Source organism: Triticum aestivum, chromosome 4A (assembly GCF_018294505.1).
Source record: "Triticum aestivum cultivar Chinese Spring chromosome 4A, IWGSC CS RefSeq v2.1, whole genome shotgun sequence".
Taxonomy (NCBI): Eukaryota; Viridiplantae; Streptophyta; class Magnoliopsida; order Poales; family Poaceae; genus Triticum; species Triticum aestivum.
The window spans coordinates 359,743,427-359,764,658 of NC_057803.1; the positions used below are offsets into that span (position 1 = coordinate 359,743,427).

Below are 21,232 nucleotides of genomic sequence, written 5' to 3' on the forward strand. Positions count from 1 at the left end.
CAAGTAAAGGCACCCGTGTCGGTGCAACGAGACCAAGACCAGTCCAACAGCAGGAAGGAAGTCATTGTGGAGCCCAAGCCAGCGTCACCACCAGAGCCTTTGGCAGGCGAGGACCAACTTTAGTCAGGATAAGTGTACCAGATGTTCCCCTTTAAAATGATCAATTGTTGGCGCCCTTTCCGCTCAATATTTGGGAAGAGGCCCAGGGCCTTTGCCTATAAATAGGACTAGCCACCCCCGGGGTAGGGCGGCAATCAAGAAGGGAGAATCTAGAAGCCAAGAGAGAAACTAGCTAGGATCGGATCGGGTAGCATCACACAGAGAGAGAGAGAGAAGGGCGACTAAATTCCTCCTAGCAGTTCATCCCCTCAGCCAAGAACAGACCCTCGCGAGGCTGTTCTTCCTTGTATTGCTCAGCATCATCAGCCCAAGAGGCAATCCACCACACCACACACTAGAGTAGGGTATTACACCACAACGGTGGCCCGAACCAATATAAACCCTGTGTCTTTTGTGCTGTTCTTTCCATAGCTTAGATCTTAGCGAGGCGGGGGGAGGGGGGGTGCAGGTAGGTAGAAGGCGAAATCTTCGCGCGCACCCCAGTGTTCGAACCTCAAGGGTCTGCCGGAACCCGAAATCCGACAGAGCTTGATGTCAAACTCAGAAATATTCTGCTATCTTTTTAATTTTGTCATGTCGGTTCTTACGTGACTTGTACTTTGTTCTTTATGATAGGAATGAGACATGTATTATCATAAAAAAAAGACGAGTTAAGGCACTCCGATGTATTTAACTCAAAAATATACTCCCTCCTTTTATCTACTCCCTCCTTTCTGATTTATATGGCTCAATTCAAAAATCTCACCAACCAAGATAGATGGTGAGTGATGGAATGATTTTTGTAGTTTGTAAAACCATATAATTAATGTGCTTGTTTTTCTCAAACAATTGTGTATACCAATGCATTAATTGCAGTGCATGCATGCATAAAGTATATGCATTGGTCAATTTTCTTTTAATATTTACATGCAATGATTTAATAATTTTAAAATCTAAACATGTGATGGAGAACAACCAAATTGAGCATTATAAAACGAAAAAACTAAAATTCTGAGATGAGCCTTATAAACCGACAAGGAGGGAGTATATACGACCTAATGCGTTTTTCTGGACATCCTTTGACTATTGACGAGATTATATAACAGTACAAAGGCAGACGACCGAAGCAGCGGGATAGTCGCGGTTACCACCGAAAGAAGTCCTCACTGCTACCAGTCTACCATCACTGCTACCCTCGCATGGAGGCGGACGGCGCCGCCGCCGCAGCGGCTACAAAGGGGAGGGAGGCGGAGATCATGGAGGCCCTCCGCGCCCGCGTCCCCTTCTTCAAGAAGCAGGCCGAGTGAGCGCCTTCTCCACCTCTGCTCGTTTCCCCTTCTCGGACTATGGTTGTGCGGGGTCTATGCCTTCTAGGGTTTTTGTCTGGCGACGCGCGGCGCGCGGCGCGAGTTGCTGTCCGAGGGTTTCGGCGACGGGGATGGGCAGCTTCGGAGTTCGAATTTCAGTCTGTCGCTCGTTGGTGTATGCTCTATTGTTCTGGAACCGAGGGTTTTGGTCGTCTGGATTCAATTTAGTCTGTGCGATGATGGTGGTCGAGGCAAGTAGATGCAACAGGCTGCATTGATTCCAGGTCCGTCCAGAATGTGGCACAGTACCTGTAGCTCCTAAGATTTACTCCCTCCGTTTCAAAATAGATGACCCAACTTTATACTAATCATCTATTTTGGAACGGAGGGAGTAGGTCTTAAGGGGGATGGAAAGGAAACTCTAGGGTTTTATCCTTTAGACAGAGGGAACTGGAACCTCGTGGGCGGTTAATTGTTGTGTACTGCTGGCTTTGTCGATTTTGTGGGCACTTCATTGCTGTGTATGGGTACATGTGTTAGCCAGAGGGAATGGACCTTGGTGTCCTGTAATGCAATGTGCATGGTTGGTTCTTCCTCTCCGCGGTGTTCTGCAAAGCTGTTGCAACTTGCAAGTGCTATACCAAATGCAGCCATTAAAGGTTAGTAAGGCCTAGGAAGCAGTTTTCTTGTGAGCAGGCGGCACTCGAAGAGATCATGACAACTTAAGGTGTTTCTGTAGACCTGAGTGCGTCGGGTAGTACCATCCATCTATGCTTTCTAGTCTAGAAGTAGAGGCCAGTGTTTTCTTCTTCCTTAAAGGAATTTTGGACGATTTGTGCCCTCTTATTTTGCTTGGCCAACGCAGAAGAATATAATACCGATGTTTCCCCTTTTCAGCTCCTTGACTCTTGAAGGTGTGAGGAGAACATTGGAGAAGGACATGGACTTGAAGATAAATTCACTTGATCCTCATAAAAAGTTCATTAGGCAATGTGTAGACAAGGTATGATGGATGATAATGTACATGGGCTTTCCGATGATGCAATAATTAACATGGAGAAAATACCACAAGTGCAATTAATGGTTCCTAATGTTAACGATATTTTATCTTAACTTTGTTAAATGTTACTTCTATTATTTACAGAAGCTATTGGGCTAAATTATATAAAGGTATCCGTGGCCTTTATTGTTTTTGACTGCATGGAAGGTTAATTGTATTTGTTTATCTGCTAAGAAGGTAGCACTGATTATTTTGCAAATAGTGTATTCTGCAGATCGGCTTATCTTTTGACTAAGAAAATGAAGTTATTTATCTCGGAATTGTAGACTATTCCTGCATAGTCCTTAGTAGGTCGTAGGTGCCAACCTGCCGCCTGCCTAGCTCTTACTCTCTTCAGAGCACTGCATTTTTTTTCTTATTCCAAAAGTGTTATGTCTTACTACAAAAGTAAGCATGGACGATTGTCTCCAATTTAATCAAGTTTATTTAAAAAGTAGGCATTGTAGTTGACTAATTTATCTTCTTTTGTAATGCAAAGTTGACTGATTATCTTCATCAAAATAATAATGTGACTACTTACATGAATGTGAAAACTGAGTACCCATAACGTATTTAATATTTTGTGAAGACACCATAATAACATTTACTTGATATAACACACATGTCGTAGAACAAGCACTTTATAGTCCATTAACCTGTACCTATGACTAGTATTGGTTCGATTGCATGACTAATTCCAAATTTTTGATACACGCATGGCTAAGCACTCTAGGCCATGCAGTAATAAGCAGTAGTTTTTATGCTATATCAGATGACTTGTCACTGAGAATGAAATCTGCTTAACTTAAGTGGCTGTTTGGATTATGACTATATTTGCCATATATTGCCACATGATTTTTGCCACACTTGCCACACTTGTCTTACTTGAGTTGTTCAAATTGTTAGCCACACTTTGGCTTGCCTAAAGGAATCTTGCCACACTTTTTGTGTCTATGACATGTGGGGTTCACTGCTCATAAAAAAAATTCTTGCCTTAGATGTGGCTAGAACCAAATACCTAGCTAACTTGGTCAAACTTGCCTAAGGTGAGGCGTGGTAAGGTGTGGCTAGGAACCAAACAGCCCCTAAATGCATGGAGATCACCTTTTTCTATTGATTGAATATCAATGAGCAGGAGCCAGGAGGATATTTAGAGATTATCATTCATATGACAAGTTAATAAGTGAGAGATGAATGATCAGGTGCAGTATGTACTTAAGCTAGATAAATTTAATTGCACTTGTATAGCTAATATGTTGTTACTTTCAACCGTTAAACCTTTGTGTTCATGATTTTGGTCAATTCGTTGTTGAACTCAAAATTTCTGCGCCCAGATTTTGTAACTGGGGAACTTTAATCATATATATTTTTTATTTGATAAAATATTGTGATAGTTCAGATGTTAGTTCCCTTAAGTTTTGTTTGGAAGTTTAGAAAATTAGTTCCATTAGTATAATACTCCCTCCATTCCCAATTGTTAAATTACTAGTTTTATCCCAATTCTACAGGAAATTGTGCCGATATTTTACAACATCAAATATGTATAGTACGGAAATATATTTTATGATGGATCTACTAAATTAATTTTGTTTTGTATACGTGGATGTACTTTTTCTGTAGACTTGGTAAAAAGAAGTTTGACTTAGGACAAAGGTAGAATTTCATTTAATTTGGAGTGGAGGCAGAAGTATTTTTATTTCTTAATTTCAGATAGAACCTGCTAGGTTTGTATTCATCACATACTATTTACTCAGATTTCTGTAATGTTCACTTTTACCATCCGTTGTGCACGATACCAGGTGTTTTCTGGTTGTGACAATGGGAATACTGATAATGCATCAGAGAGGGCTGAAGCTAAAGTGGATAACTTATCAGAAGATGCCCAACCAATGTCGGTCTCAAACAAAATCTCCTCCAGTCCTGATGAGCAGGGGGCAAGATCCAGTAAAACCAATAAAGACCCGGAGGGGGTGAAAAATCACAGTTCTGGTAGTGATATCACCGAAGCTATGATAAAGAAAGCTATTGACAAAAGGGCTTCCTATTTTAGAGAGAACTCAGAGTATGTCTCCTTGACCTGTCATTGTTAATCTCCGCTGTTACTGTTTTGAAAGCTTTGCGATGGCCAGCAATTACTAATATCTCGCTTGAGTATAAGCATCTACCTTTACCTCATGACATAAGCACTGTTAAGGAGTATTAGTATTAGTCTAGGAGTTCTATTAGGCTATGTTTCCTTTCCTTGTACCCCAAGTCATGTGTCATATATATATGCCCCATGGGCTATGTAAAAGATATAAGTTGCATATTTCCTAACATGGTATTAGAGCCTAGGTTTAGGTCTCGGGATGTCGCAACTCGTCCTCTCTCCCGATCAAACTTTTTTTCCGATCTGTGTCACGATCCGCACACCCCTTGTGCTAGTCTCCTGACTCCTCTCCCGATCGATATTCTCGTCTTCCATTCCATGACCTGTGACGGCTCTCCCCTTTGACCCCGGTGGAACTCAGCCCAGCCGTCCCCTGCATCAACTCGGCTTCGATTGGATCGATGCGCCGCTGGACCTCTACGTACTCTCTGTTGGGCAGCCACGGGCTGTCTCCTGGATTGGGACCCTCGACGGCTGTCCGTGTTCTTCATCGACAAACGCTCCTGTGACCCCAGATCGAAGCCAGCCGCTACCCCATTGATGTCTCCTCATCCAGATAGAGCGACACCCGGCCGTCTTCTCAGCCTCCCTGCTCTCCGCTTGGGCCAGCGCTCGGCTGCGCACGAAGGCTGCTGCTCCAGCCGACCAAGATCAATCTGGCTGGACATGGTAACGCCCGCGGCTGCTTTTCGTCGCAGGACACGCCTGCTGTCTTCCGTCAACAGGGGTGTGAAGAGCAGGTGCCAGCTTGCTTCTTCCACCCACGTTGCTGCCTTCCTCCTTCAGGCTGGTTTCACACAGCTCTCCTCTGCTAGCGTGCATGCCTGACAGTTCACTGCACAGCGTGCTGCTCAATTTCTGCTGCTGTGTGCGCTGCTCTAGCTGTGTGCATCCACAGGCCTGCTCGCTTGCTGCCACGTGCGTGGTTCATCCTCTGCTAGTTTTCCTGGCTACTGCTGCTACTTGCGTGCTGCTCTCGCTGCTGCTTGGATGATGCTGGTCTCCTACATCTACTTCTATCTAGGGTGTTCCTTTTTTTGGCAGATTAGTTTTCTTTGTTTTCCGCTGCGTCCACCAAATCCGTTGAAATTTTGTATTTCTCATGTCATGTGTGTCCACCCAACTTTTATCCGTCAGCCTTTTTCTGGTCATTGTCCTCTCAGTAGGATTTCTGTGGCCTCTCTTTGCATTGCTGATCTAAGCCCATTATCTTGTCGCCGAGCTTATTTCGTTGTCGGTTTTCATGGGTCATGATTCTTTAAGCAATGCTTCATTCTCTTGATGTGCCATCTTCTTTTGACAACCCATCTTCTCTTGATATTTCTCTTGTACCTTCTATTGATGCGGTATCTTCCTCTGATGTGCCATCTCTTCGTTATCCCCTTTGACGACTCGACAGGTTTTGAAGGCATATTTCCTAACAAGCACATATGTCAGAAGTATTGGCGTGAATGTGATAATTTAAAATTGTAAAATTTGCTTCTGGGGGCCTGTAGAAAGTAAAAAGGGGTCAACCATTCCATTCGTGATAATTTTAGTTGGAAGACATTATTTCGTATTTCCATAGCATTGTGGAATATCTTTTCTTTTGGGTTTGGGTGTGTGTGTGTGTGTGTGTTCATATTGGAGATACAGTTTTCTCTTCCCATGACCAGTAAAAGATGATGCTTCATGGGTAGTAAACAGTTATGTTGCACATTGTCATGCTATAAAGATTTATTTCCAAAACAGGCAATATTACCGTCAGTTGGAACTTGTATAAGTGTCACAGCTGGTGGAAACTTAACATGGGAACTTGAAACGGTCAACGAGATTTAGCTGTTTGCAGTGATCTGATTATTTATTAGGAACCGTGATAATAACAGACTATTAGAGCATCTCCAACACGCGCTATATAAGCCGCGCGCTGAAAAAGATTACTATATAGCGCACGCGCGACCAAAAATAGCGCTCCAGCAGAAGCTTAAAATAGAGCACGCACAAAAACGAAGCTGCAAATTTAGTGCATGCGGGCTGCGGGGCTGCAAATTTGGGGCGCCGGCCCGGGTTGGGCGCTGTGTTTTTGTGTGTCTGGTAAACCTCCCGCATGCAAAAACGCTATTTCGGCGCTGCAAATTTTTTTTAGCGCGTCGCGCTAGCCCGCGTCTGTTGGAGATGCTCTTAAGTGCTCTAGCGTGTCGCAGGTCTTTTATCAAGCATTTCTAATAATAACTAGCATAATACCCGTGCGTTGCCACGGGCGACAAACATACGGAAATTGAACATTTGGTCAGAAGGTCATTAATTCTACTTTGCAGATTTTGACCACGATACATGTGCAAGTTTCATAGTTTTTTTGTTCAAAAGATGTCCTGCTAAGTAGACAATGGATATAATATCAGACATCTTAATCTTCGATAAAAAAACATAGAGGTAAGAAACTCCTACATCTATTGATAAAATAAAACTGCAATAAATTAGTCTAATTGAAACTATTATACTCCCTCCATTCCCTTATACAAGGCCACAAACTCATATTACAGGTACCAAGATAAAATTTAATGACTGCTTTGCAAGTCAATTTTCTCTCTCGTTAACTGGGATCATTAATACGCCATAAGCATGCAACGAATGAATGGGAAGGGAGTAGTTGAGTGTCATTATGACTACATGCATGTAAGTATTAAAAAGTTGCTAGTACGAGGAAACATCATTAATTTTTGTCAAGGTTACTGTTGGTGGCCTTGTATTGATGCAAAATGTATTTTCGATAGTGGCCTTGTATAAGGGAATGGAGGGAGTATCATTCCTACAAATTCAGTACTCCAAAATGACACTAATATGAACTTTAACTAATGTATTCATAAGAAGCGGCTAAGACTGACGAACTTTTTGACCAATACCATTCTGATTCGGGCATATTGTTAGCTCCTCCCTGGCTGATTCAACCTTGGTGTCTCCTTGTATTCTAGTAGACCAGACAAAGTAATCTACACAATGTATTTTAACTGCCAATGCCAGCAACTCAGTAGTCAAATATCTTACATATAAGGTGAAGACAGGTGACTCGGGATACCAAAGCATGCCCATATTTCATCGCATCGACGAAGGTAAGGCAGCAAAAAATGGCCTTGTCTCCAGCTCTGCCCTGATGTATGATGGGCTTCACTACGCTTCTGCTTAATCCTAGGCTCAATCTCAAGATCTGAAACAAAAAAGTGACTCAATCAACGCCTAGCACTGGGTGGTGAGTTATAACCTACTTTTCTACTTGTTCGTACATGAGAATAATATGATCTGTACAGCTACAACTATGACATGAAGAATCAAGGAGAAAAAGAATGAATCATGTCCATGTTAATTTGTGAGCAGTCTGATGTTTATCAAGTTTGCAACATGTACATCATAAAAGATTTATAGGCAAACACCAGAACACAAGATGTAAATTAGCTCTCTTGCAAGTTACCTCAAAGATAAATATCAGCTAAATTAATATGGCTACTCACTCTTAACTCGCTTATCCATGTATAAAAACATCTCCTGTTCATAGCTCACACCGGAGAACTCCTCCGCCCTAAACTGCCAGGTTCCTCCTGGTACACTAATAACACCATGGGGGCGCCCAAGCCCTAAATGCGTGCATAAGTGAGGCATTGTTGTGCTGCAAACATGGCCAGAAAGCAAGTGTGTGTCCACTAAATAACAGCCCAGCCGGATTAAAATAATGGATATACACTCTTATCATTAAACAAAGAGTAAAGTGCACTGTAGGTCCTTAAACTATTTCAGGGGTGTCACATAGGTCCTCGAACTAGGAAAATCATCATTCAGGTCCTTGAAGTACAGTAAGTATGTCATCCAGGTCCAAAATCTCACTAACCCCCTCTAAATGGTCAGCCGTCATGGTGAACAGTGTGAAAAATAAAAAAATATTAACAAAAAATCTGAAAATCTTTGGCATCGAAGATACCCCTGGTGCGTGAATAGTAAAAATGTTCATTAATTCAAAAAAATGTTCGCGAATATGGGAAAAATATTCGCGACTTTAAAAAAGTTCACAAACAATAAATTTGAAAATATGTTCGCGAACCACAAATATTGTTCATGGGTATGGAAAAAAATGTTCGTGAACCACAAAAATTCGTGACTTTAAAAAATGTTAGTGAACTTTTTATTAAAGTCGCGAATATTTTTTCCAAATTCATCGTTCGCGAACATTTTATTAAAGTCACAAATATTTTTTCCACATTCATTGTTCGCGAACTTTTTTTGAATTAATGAACATTTTTACTGATCACACGCCAGGGTATCTTCGATGACAGAGGATCTCAGTTTTTCGATATTTTTTGATATTTATTGTTTATCGTGTACTGTTCATCACGCACAGGAATTCAGGACTGTTTGCTGCGCACTGTTACGGTTACTGTTTACGTGCCAACTGGCCAGTTAGAGCGGGAGATTTTGGACCAAAATGACACACTTACTGCACTTCGAGGACCTGGATGACGATTTTCATAGTTCGAGGACCTACGTGACATCCCTGGATTAGTTCAAGGACCTACAGTGCACTTCACTCTTAAACAAATGTTGTGTGTCCACTACAGGTGCAGAGGTGCCATCCTTTCCCTTTAGCCGCCCAGTATACCTCTTCTTAGCATCGTCACCATCAACAACCTTGCTTTTGTTTGCCTAAAGCCATACAGGAAAAATAATGCCTATCAGGGTTGTTCAACCCTCAAGTGTTCTGTTCCATTGCCAATCACACGTATCACTTGTACCTACAGAGGGAAAATTACCATACGTCAAGCATACAAATCCAAAATGAAAGTCTGTTATGAGCACCATAAAGATAAAAATCATCCATAGCATTTCAGTGCATAGTTGCACACTCTTAAAGACAAAAGTTAGTTTCATACAGTGCATTACCTAGGAACACCATTTGGTGTACTGAGCATAACAATTCCAATTTATTCTATGGCTATGAAATGCCTAAAAGTGAGATTGCGACATGAAAGCAAGCACTCAACAAGGTGATGCCAGTGGTAAGCTCTCTCTGCCACTCCATTGTTGGAGCTTAACTCTTCCAAGCAGCAAAATGATCGATCTCAAGTTCTCAACCAGCAGGATAGCAACATTTAAGGTGTAGTTGTGCCTATTCATATGCCCGGCATTCACACCATGTTCACTTCGGCATTGAATCCTAAATTGATCAAATTTTAACATGTATCAATTCTTTGCCCTGGTTATTGAGTAACATTTCTCATGATTCACCATTTCTGATGTAATTAGGACATATTATGGAATAAAATGTCATGTGATTCACATATTCAGAGCGAGAATAGGAGGCTAGCAAAATTTCAGGGACAGTTTGGTGCCATAATAAAAGCCCCATAACCGGATCACTAAACCTACGGATTGACCATATCTAGTGAACAAGGGCAAGCATAGTTTTGCACAAATAAATGGTTGCCATACATGCACATGAAAGGCCCAAAAAATATAGGGCGAACCAAATAAAGAAGGGTTGAATCAGCAGTCTCACCATCGTCTCAAGGTTCTTCTACCTACGTCCTTCTCTCACCTCCTCCTGAGCAAACCCACCGCCCCATCCAAATCCATCTCATGCATTGATCGATCTCGCTACTAATCATCAAAAACCGAATTCCCACCCTGCCTTGTTGCTATAAATCCCATTTTCCCTTTCGATTGAGCTCCACAATGATCTAATTTATAAATCAATCTGGTATCCTTGTTTTGCTTTTCCACTTTTCCTCAAAACTAACCATATGAAACCCGGCATGGCCTCCAGATCCTCACCCTTCCAGCTTTCCTGATGATGGCCTTCTACATGGCCTACACAAATCTAAATAAGAAATATGATCAAACTAAAGAACTCCAAAAAAGATCAAAGCATGCGATGCAAGCAGGAGAGATAAATGGCACACATCCGAGCAGCTCACCACATTGGCAATATGTCCGAGCAGCTCACCACATTGGCAATACATCCGAGCAGCTCACCATAGGAGAGCTCTCTGAGGTACTTGGGGACGAAGATGGCGAGTGGGTGCAGCCTGTAGAACCCCGGCGTGGCAACATACACGGGAGGCTGCTTGACATGGCATGCTGCGAGCCTATGTCGAAGGTGAGGCTTAGTGTCGGCAAGATGATGCAGGTCTCCAGTCAGCTGATGGAGATGCGTTCCACGGGGTACCCATCGATTTCTAGCCGCCTTAGGCTTTACGGCTGGGGAGGGGTTTGGAGGAGCAGCAGCCGTGGAGGTCACCACCTCGTCAGACTCCGAGCGGGATTGAGGGCGAGGGAGGAGCTGTCGGCGGCGGCGGCCATCTAGGGGGGTTGGGCCTCTTGAGTGGGAAGAGGTGAGAGGGAGCCATCCGACTTATGAGGGATTAAAAACCCAATGGAGGAAAAACCTATTTCACGCGTAAAAGAAGGCAGGAGAAAAAAAATTGGAACGGAGAAGGTAGGGGAGGGAATCATAGGAGGGAGGAAAACCCTGGAGGCAAGGAAGCTAACGTACCAACTCCCATTTAATAGGGAAGATTGATTGCATTTGCATTATAAAGTACTCATCTTAAAGTGAATTATTAGGTACTGACTATTAATGTACGAGAATTTTTTTATCAAGTTTAATTATACACTTCAACATGTCTTGTTCTAATTATGCTTCAGATTTTTTCATAATTTCTAGGCATGTCTATTTTATCTTGCCAAAAGCATGTAGGTTTGTATTTACTTGACTTTGGTTTGAATGTTGGAGTCTGGATTAAATCTAAATGAGGAGAGCATAAGTGACTTTTTACATATCATTCCAACATCCATTTTACCTGTTTGTAGCGTGTTTGATTATTCAGCATGTATTCACAAAATGAAGCAATGCAGAACTCTTACTCTACTAGGAGTTCGACGGACTTTAGAAGAAGACCTCAAACTTGAGAGGAAAGCTTTGGATGCTTTTAAGGATTTTATTACGAAAGAGTTAGATAGAGTAAGTTTTAAATGTGCATTAGAAACATGTCTATTTGGTTAGCTCATGTGGTGTGATGCTTGAATTAGCTTTAGCTTAGAAAGACTTTTTTGACTGTGTTTCTCTTATTTCTCTGTATGATAGGTTTTGCAAGAACCTGAAAATGGAACAACGGATCATAGTAAACAGGAGGCTTGCAAGGATGCTGGTCAGAAAACAAGTAAAGGCTCTAAAAGAGCTCGTCAAGACTTTGATACCTCTGAACTAAATAATAGTCATAGTGAGAAGGAAGACAGTGATGAGGATGTAAGGCCAATAAAGAAGGTTTTTATTTGTTTTTTATGTTGGGTTCTGGATACTTGTTCTCTCAATATATTAGTTTTACCGTTTTTATATTTTGATTTCCACAGAAACAACAGGCAGCTCCAGCCCATGGCAAACGAGTAGAACGTCTTAAGTCAGTAATAAAATCTTGTGGAATGAGGTAATCCTTATTTTGGATACTTGAATGCAAGTTGATGCATTTTGAAATAATGAATTTTACTAATGTGTTTTCTTAAACTAGTGTGCCACCTTCTGTGTATCGGAGGGCAAAGCAGGCGCCGGAGAGCAAGCGCGAGGCTTGTTTGATAAAGGAGTTGGAGGATATGCTTGAAAAGGAAGGATTGTCTTCACACCCTTCTGAGAAAGGTCCAGTTCGTTGCTGAATTACTTATAATTATTACATGCGGAAGCTTCTGTTAGTTGTTTCTTTTTCTAAAGTTTATATGGGTAGCATTAGGATGTTAGGTAATCGAATTATTCTTTGTGGAGAACTCTCCTTGGGTGCAGGATCCAGCGGTGGGTGCACATGGTTGTGAATCTGCCCACCCGATCCGAGTCTCACTTCTACCTTGATTTAGAAATTGTGGTAATGAGTCTTGTCCCTTGCATCTTAAAACAGAAAAAGGAAAAAATACCGCGTGTTCGTCAAAACTATGAACATTATGGAAGGTGTTTGTTCCCAATAATAATATATACTGCATGACTGAATTGTGATGGGATAATCTCGTTCGAACTCTTTTACCTTGGAGAACTCTCCTTGGGTGCAGGATCAAGCGGTGGGTGCACAAGGTTGTGAACCCACCCACAGGGATCCGAGTTTCTGCCTTGACTAGCAAAGCGTTCGTGTGTTGCAATGAATAAAAAATAAACCACCACGTGCTCATGAATCTGAGAAACAACTTAGTGTACTTTTTATCACTCAAATATTGCATCAGTTAGATGCCTTATATTCTTGAATAGTATCTATGGCGGACCATCTCCAGGTAAATGATGAGTACATTCGATGAGCAAGAAATATATGAGATGCGTCAAAAAGCAGCAAGTAATAATGATGATCTAGAAACAGATTCTGGCCAAAAAACAGAGCACGAATGCTTTGCTAGGCTGATGGTCCATTGGTCTTCTGCATCCGTGCCTATACATACCTTTAACCCGTCGTTGGTGCTCCATCGTTCTTCTGAACATTCTTTTCCGGATCACCGACACAAATCATGTTGGCCATCTCCACAAAACACCACCAGTTGGATTTGCCCAAGCAGGTTTGAGCTGAGCTCCCACCATATTTTCCTTTCAATCAAGTCTTGTCTAAATCATCTAAATGCCTGCAAATAAAACATGCATCTTTGGTAACTTTTTCAACAATTGATAAAACCAAACCAATCTCATGTTAAACCATTTTCTTTCTGTAAATTATTCTAACAAACACATGGCAAGCATATTAAAAGGTATAAATCTCTGCCAAGCATTTTTATCGAACTCTCGATATGGGTAACTTGATGCACTGATAAAACAAACAGTAGGGAGGGGCAAGGAACGAGGCAACCTGGGATCTGAGAAGGCTGTTAGTCTAGTCGGCTTCAACAGATGGGATAGCTTCGTCCCTGTCCTCGCCACCCGTGGCTCTAGGGGAGTTGTGGTTTTGAGGGCAGCTGCTGCTGAGGTAGAACAGAAGGGAGAGTGGCTTCTCCGGCGGGACTCACCGGCTCCGGGGTGGAAGAGCTCTGAAAAATCGAACCTGAGATCGGCTCCAGCGGCTGTGAACATGGGCCATGGCAACTGAGCGTGAGGAGGGAGGCACAAAGGTCATCCCATCTCCTGGACTCACGACAAGGAAGCTGCAAGCCGGGAAGGTGACCTCGTTGGCGTCTTTGGCGGTGAAGGTCACCAAATTCCGAGGGGAAGACGGCCATGGGAGGTCAAGGCGCATGAACTTCTCGTGCATCTTCTTGCGGCGGCAGTTTGGAGGTTATCACGTGAGATGGCGGAACGCTTGCGGTGAGGTACGCCAACTTGCCATCCACTGCCCACCAGTCCGACTTCATCGCGGCCTATCACAGAGGCTGGGCCGCCATCTGCGACCATCCAGTGCCATCGGTGATGAAGCCACCTCAGTGGTGTGCCTAACGGCGCTGCGTGTGGATGTGGGAGATGGCGAGCGTCTGGCCCTGTGACCCTGTCTGGTTGTGCAACCAATCGAGAGCACGTTCCAGCCTCACCTGCGGTCCTTCTTTCCCCCTGTGTCCGCCTCCGATCTCCAATTCCGTTAGCACCAGAGAGGCAGTTACGAGAGCACAGGAGAGCTCTACATAAGAGCAGGGCAGTTGTGCTTCGGTGACGCGAGGACCCGGGCGTGTATGTTCTTTTTTTTTCTGTTTCTTTTTCGCCCTAACTGATCATGCATGTAGTTTTTCTCCTGATTTTGCGATGATATTTTTTCTCCCATTTTTTATCATGCGGGAAGGAAGGATCTCAGGACAGAAGACAAAACTCTCTCTTTATAGTAAGTAGAGATTTAGTAATAGTGATTAGTGAGTCTTGAATCTTAAAACAGAATAGGAAAACTATCACATGTTTCTTAAAACTATGAACACTGTAGAATGTGTTTCCAAATAATAATATATGTGACTGAATTGTGATGTGGTAACCTTGCTCCTGAACTCTTTTAGCTGGTTATATATATTTTTTCTGTTGTGAGTGCTGCCTGGAGTTAATGTTTAGATTACTTGAAGCATGTCTATGTTACATGTAATCAGTTGACTTGCCTAACTGTTATGCATTTTTTAAACAGAAATTAAAGCAGTGAGAAAAAGAAAGGAAAGAGCAAAGGATCTTGAGGGCATAGACATGAGCAATATTATTACGAGTTCTCGTAGGAGAAATGCATCTAGTTTTATACCCCTGCCAGTGCCTAAAATTGAAGCTGATAGTGACAGCGATGATGATGATGATGATGATGATGATGATGATGATGATGATGATGATGATGATGATGATGATGATGATGATGATGATGATGATGATGATGATGATGATGATGATGATGGTGAAGAGGAGAATGTGGAGGGTGGAGATAAAGGTGACGACGACGATGCAGAAGCTGGAGATGGATCTGCTGATGGTATGATTCAATTCAATAGTTTGTAACATTTGAATTTACTGTCAACAGCATTGCTATTTACAACTTTCTTTACTGTTGTATTGAGGAGAAGCATCAATTGTTGTCTACATTAACTTTTTTGCGATGAAGTTTGAAAAAATTGAACTTTGAAAGATATGAACCTGGCAGGCAGCACTAGGTGGGGTTTTAAATGTTTTTATCACTTTTGCACCTATATTTATCTTCTTTTGTATCCTGCAAATCAAGTTTGATCCTAAAACTTTGTAGTGGCATAGAAGTCAAGACATTTTTAGTTTGAGAATTTCAGGAAACTTCACATCTGTTTTCTGTAGATTCCGACGCTTACTGGTAAAGGAGTGACCATGATTCAAATTGCCTAAAATATGTGTAGCTGTGTGAGCCACACAATCTAATGGGAAAAAAGATAACTTTTTGATTCAAAGGATTTCCATGGGAATTTTGGAGGGTTGAAATCCTTGGGGAATTTTCATGTGCCGGTCCTTTGATTCGTAGGTACTGAATCCCATAGGAATTTTTCGTAAGGATTCCATTGTACTACTACATTTCAGCATCGACTCAAACCTGTTGGAAAGAATCCTTCGCTTTTCCTGTGAAGCAATCAAACAAACCAATTTCTTGTAGGATTCAGATGGACATGACGTTGCAATCCTGTATTTTTCCTATTCCTGCATTTTAAGAATCTTGTGAACCAAAGAGGCCCTTAAGCATTTTCTTTGTTAGCGGTTTACTATTTTGTCATTCTCATGCTAAATCTACTAATGTAAAGCTTTATGCACTGTCTGAAATGCCCACATCTGTTTCTTACCAAGTGACAATTCTATGCATGTTCAGATGCTGGAAACGGGAGCGATTGACTCTTCTCGCGTTACTACAAGGTAGAAGGAAGTAGTTCTGGCCTTGGCTGGTTCGGGATGAAGCCAGTTGTTCAGAAGTTACTTTCTGGCATCTTATTTATGCTGCCGTTAATATGGTCACTACTATATTATTGGCTGGTCTTATTTATATTAGACTAATACACCAGGCAATCAATTGCTGTAGTCCCTTAACCTAATGTATAATATCAGGCGTGTTATCTTGGCAGCTGGCTCAGATTCGTGTGTTCATGGTAGTTTGAAAGCTACATCAACATTACGTTTGTTCGATGTATGTGTGACGTACCAGAAGTCGCATCTTATCGGTTTTGAGAAATTGTCATGTCTGGTGCCCACTCGTGGTGATTTTGTGGCTAGGGATTATTCGTGGCATTCCTTGGCGTAGTCATATTTCGTTTAGTTTTATGGCTGGTCTGATGCAGGCGAGGAGCTCCGATGTTCTTCGTTTCTTTAGCAACAAAACTTAGGGAGTGTTCGGAGTCCCTCCGCTCCCAGACTCGGCTCTGCGGAGCCGGTGAAGTTGTAGGCTAAAATATTGGAGTTGGAAATTAGGTGCTCCGCAACTCCTCTAATTGGCTAAAATATTGGAGTTGGAAATTAGGTGCTCCACAACTCCTCTAATTCCATGGATTTGGTGGATATCCGAACAGGGCCTTACTTTACTGAACTCTTTTAATTCCATGGATTTGGTGCAGGGCCGTCCCATGGATATACGGGGCCCCAGGGCAATAAAAGAATGAGGGGCCCTTCTTGAGACATGCTAAAAGCTCAGTTTTTCTTTTCAAAAGTAATGTAATATGGATATCCAGTATATAGCATAGATTGGTGATCTTTCGACTCTAAGACTGGCAGTACCACTATTTATCAATCAAGAGAAATGCATCGGTATAGTAATGAAATAATATAGCTCCACAAAATATCGATTTCCTAATTGTCAATAGAGACATCAATTTTTTGGCACAACAAATAACCTTGTAAAAACTGGTTGCTACTTAATCATTTGTGTTACCATGTACATATGTTCTGGATCCTCCCCCAATCTGCCATGTTCTGGTACCCAAAAATTCATCACCCAAATAATAATTCACCTCTTCCAAACTATCCTACATACGGCATAGCAAAGCAAACTGTGTATTTCATGTTAATACTATGATGACAAATGGAGATTCCCTAGAAGAATTCTAGTTTTGTAGAAGTTAACAGTAATTGTCCCTTTTGAGATTATACTACTAGTAATTTCTTGAAGACAAGTCAGTAAACAAGCTGCACAAAAAATGGTTAATACAGGGATCAAAAGCACCTGGATATTGATTGATGTGGATGTAGATGCCTTGATCCGTACGCCGCAGTAGTCAGCACTAACAAAGAAGACGACACCATGAAGTGGATGAAATTTCTCCCTTCTCCTAGACTACTGCCTGAGCCTTCTGACATTTGGATCCAATGAAGAGCGGAAGAAAATCCATGGAGATTAGCGGATCTGCGATGTTTGAATCATGCGTAGAGCTATTTATCAACGAATCTTTGAATTGAAGAACGAGATTATAGGAAAGAAGAACATGTACTTTCCTGGTCGACCAAAGTCTAGGAAACGGCCAGAGTGTTGAGAAACGAAGGAGAGCTGATTGGGGAATGATTTGCGCCGTAGATATCCATTGATGACTGGCCACGACTTTGGAATCGGAGCGGGGACGCCGAGTTTGGGATTTGGCGAAGCAGAGGAGTCGCGGGTCTGGGGTCCAGTGCAAACAGATTGATTATCGATGAATTCCTTCGTGAGGTTTGCCTAATGGGCTTTTCCTTGCACGGTTCCTTGGAGAAAAATCGTGTATTTTCTTTGGGCTTCATGAAGGTATACTATCTCGGCCGGGGCCCCTGCCTCCTCGGGGCCCAGGGCGGGCGCCCCGTTTGCCCGGCCTATGGGCCGGGCCTGATTTGGTGGATATCCGAACAGGTGATTAATGACGGGACTATGCAACGGTGCCGCACACTGTGCACTAATCCGTTGCAGGACGAGCCCAAAAATGCCAAACCCTGTATTCACTAATTAAAAGTAGAACGGGCGCAAAAATCTATGGCAAATAAGCAAAAGGGCATGCATCCCGATTCCGGGTCCCATTGCTGAAAAAGAATGTACAAAGATTTTTAACAGCACAATGCAAATTTATTCAGAACACAGGGGATGTGATGACAGTGGAAGCAATGGCTATGCTTGACGGTCTAGTTTTGGCAAATGCTATGAGCTTTAGTAGGATTGAAGCGGAGTCTGATTCTCTCACCGTGGTGAATTATTGCTAAGGACATAACCAATGATGGGATGTAGCAGCGGCGATTTTTGCAGAATGCATAGATTTGGCAACGTTAGTAGGAAAAGTCATCTTCAAGCATTGTTTTCGTGATGCAAATTCTGTAGCACATGAGCTAGCTAAGTTCAATTTTCGTAATAAGTGTGATGATAGTTGGACTGATGAGCCAGTTGGGTTCTTAATTAGCCAACTAGTAAACGATGTAACTGTTTTTTAAGTTAATAAAGCTAACTATGATAGCCTTTCCCCAAAAAAGAGATGAGTTTGACCATATTTCCAAGGAGATATCCATCTTGAGCTGTTTTCCTATGACTCAAATAAAACCAAGAAATCCTTGAGTCTTCGAAAAACCAATGCCTTTTTTTCCTTTTTGAATTAGGGGGCCATCCATCTCCTCCAAAGAACACCGAGCAACCAATGTGCTACGACACATGATAACCGACATTAGTCCTTACTTAACCCATTGTCATCGACACCAAAATATCATTGAGAAATCAATGCACTTTCAATCTGGTGAATTGATGACACTACGGTTAGAGCATGGCCAAAAAGATAAAATGTATAAATGATGCCATGCCAGACTACAAATATAGGAAGCTCCCCCTTAATATGCGTAAATAAACAACTAATGCTTGAAATGCACTTTGCGCATAACAAAGGAGCTCCCCCTATATCAATAGACAAGTGCAATGATATGAGTGAAGCATATAGCAAAGAACACATTGCACAAGCTGGTAAGTGTCCATAAAGATCAACAACGGTGCACAAGGTCACAAACTATAGGTGTGCTGTGAGAGGGGAAGTAGAGATGATATGATATGAATAAGATGCCATGGGTATGAAGAATAGTACTTCTCCCCGAAAAGATATGTTTCAGGAAGTGCTACACTTAGGAGAACACTAACTACTTGATATTTTATAGTGAGAGATCAACCTAATAAAAATGACTAGCACGCAATCAAAAGGGTGCAAAAATAAGGGATATACATCTCAGACAATTCATAATAGCATGATATGGTATAGCACCTTCCATTGGAGAAGTTCTCTTCGTCTTTGCAAAATTTCAGCAAAAAACGTTGCCGGACAACAATTTTAACAAAAACAAATTTCTACCAAAACTGCTTGCTTGTGGCAAACTAAAATGTTGTCGTGGCAATTTCAAAAATTACTGCCATGGCCGTAGTTTCTTTAGGTTTTCTTCTTTGTCTTCTTGTACGACCTTCTGCGTCGGGGTCCTCCTCCGCAAACTTGTCACCACCATATGTAACTACTATTTTATCACTGCTATCTCTATGGCTACTATATAAAAATTGCATTACATAAAAGTTGACACGCAGGTCATTAAAGTGACAATCATATGGCTCCAGCCATCAAGTCATACCATAACAAGTAGGTTATGTTAAATATTACAACATATAGATATCTCATACAAATCTCATCAATATGACGAAGTGCAAGGATCGAGAAGAGGGGTCTAGAGGGGGGGGGGGGTGAGTAGACCCTTAAAAAGCAAAAGTGGCAGTTTTTAATTTCTTCAAGTTAAGGTGGAGTTTAGCACATATTAAAGCACACACAATACATTTCAAGCAAATATGACAAGAGCATAGGCAGCGAAAAAGGTAAATCATGCAATTTGCAAGAAAGTAAATGGATGAGATTGGAGTATGCAAACACGATGGAGATGCAGAGAATTTTTGGCGTGGCTCCGATAGGTGGTTGATGCGTAGCATCCTATGGACATCACCATGTCAAGAGTCCGTTCGGCGAGTGACACGTGCGACATCTACTTCACATACACAAAGGTGAATCATCTCCTTTTACACCTGCTCACTTGACCCCTTCGAGGATGGTATACTACTTGACACTCCACGCGTGTGCATACATAGGTATTGTCGGAGCACCACGGATGACGAGGAGGAGTGAGAGTGCAAGTGTACAACTACACCATCCGCGAGGGAAGCATGGAAGAGAAGACGGAAGAAGATGATGCTGCTGAAGCTACAACGACCGGACATCCGGGCCAAAGGCCAGACATCCGGCGCCTGTGCAGCCATGCAGGAGCTGCACCAACAGACGGCCGAAGCATCAGCGACCGAACATCCGGCCCGTGTGTCGGGACATCCGGTGCAACGCCACAGCTTGGACATCCGGCGTGAGGCACCCAAAGCCATAAGGTCACCCTGCTCGGGCCGGACATCCGACCAACTGCCCTGGACATCTAGCGTCTCGCGAGAGCCCAGACATCCGGCCCCCAGCCCGGACATCCGGTGCCTGCCTGCGCGCAGAGTCAGGCCAGAGGCCCATGTATCCCCTCCTCACTTACCCCTTCGTGGACTAGCGTATATATACTCCTTTCCCTTCCTCTAGTTAGGGTTAGCAAAGGATTAGCTCATTTGATATAGAGCTTTGCTCATCCATATGGATCTACTCCACCGAGAGAGACCGCGGCCTCTACGGAGAAGATCCATCTTGGATTCAAGACCCCTCACGGGGAGATCCGTCTAGGATATCATCAAGACCTCCTCACGGAGATGAACTAGTTACCATTTGTATCATCCTTTGTTGACTTTGGATCGTGTATCTCTTTGTGTTTCGTGGATCTAGCACATGTGTGATCGTTTCTTGTTGATTTGAGTGTCCCCTCTCGTTTCCCCTCGTGATTTCCCTCGTGTTCTTTGTGGGATTCCCTCCAAATCGTGAAAGATCAACCCTAGGGTTTCCACCCTACATCATCTTGGTATCAGAGCAAGGTTGAGCACGAATTTGGAGCCCCTACCCCTTGTTTTTCTAGCCTTCTTTTGTTTGATTTCGTCCTAATTTTGAAAATCCCCACCAAAAATAGCCCACAATTTTTTTGTGATTTGTTGGTTTGATGATATTTTGTTGATTTTGATCTGTGGATTCGTTGTGTCTTGAGTGGATCTAGCTTTCCCCCAAGTTTCCCTACTTTCCATCCATGAAATCTCTCCAATTTTGCCCCCAAAATCATCAATTTCCGCCCCAAATCGAGTTTTGAAGTCCAAATCCCGATTT

At 42.5% G+C, this 21,232-nt stretch overlaps 1 protein-coding gene across 7 annotated transcripts; it reads left to right on the top strand.

Annotated features, from left to right (window-relative positions):
* Window positions 1-1,194: 1,194 nt before the first annotated feature.
* Window positions 1,195-16,110, top strand: LOC123086103 (glutamic acid-rich protein). Of its 7 annotated transcripts, none has more exons than XM_044507810.1 (9): window positions 1,195-1,402; window positions 2,304-2,409; window positions 4,245-4,507; window positions 11,429-11,579; window positions 11,703-11,882; window positions 11,969-12,042; window positions 12,124-12,248; window positions 14,671-15,178; window positions 15,853-16,110. In XM_044507810.1, exons 1-8 carry the CDS (start codon window positions 1,299-1,301, stop codon window positions 15,024-15,026), a joined length of 1,359 nt encoding a protein of 452 aa, XP_044363745.1. In that variant the 5' UTR covers window positions 1,195-1,298; the 3' UTR covers window positions 15,027-15,178; window positions 15,853-16,110. The 7 variants fall into 7 exon arrangements, with proteins under 7 accessions (XP_044363745.1, XP_044363746.1, XP_044363747.1 ...); XM_044507811.1 differs by having other exon boundaries at window positions 14,671-15,000; XM_044507812.1 differs by having other exon boundaries at window positions 11,703-11,864.
* Window positions 16,111-21,232: the final 5,122 nt, after the last annotated feature.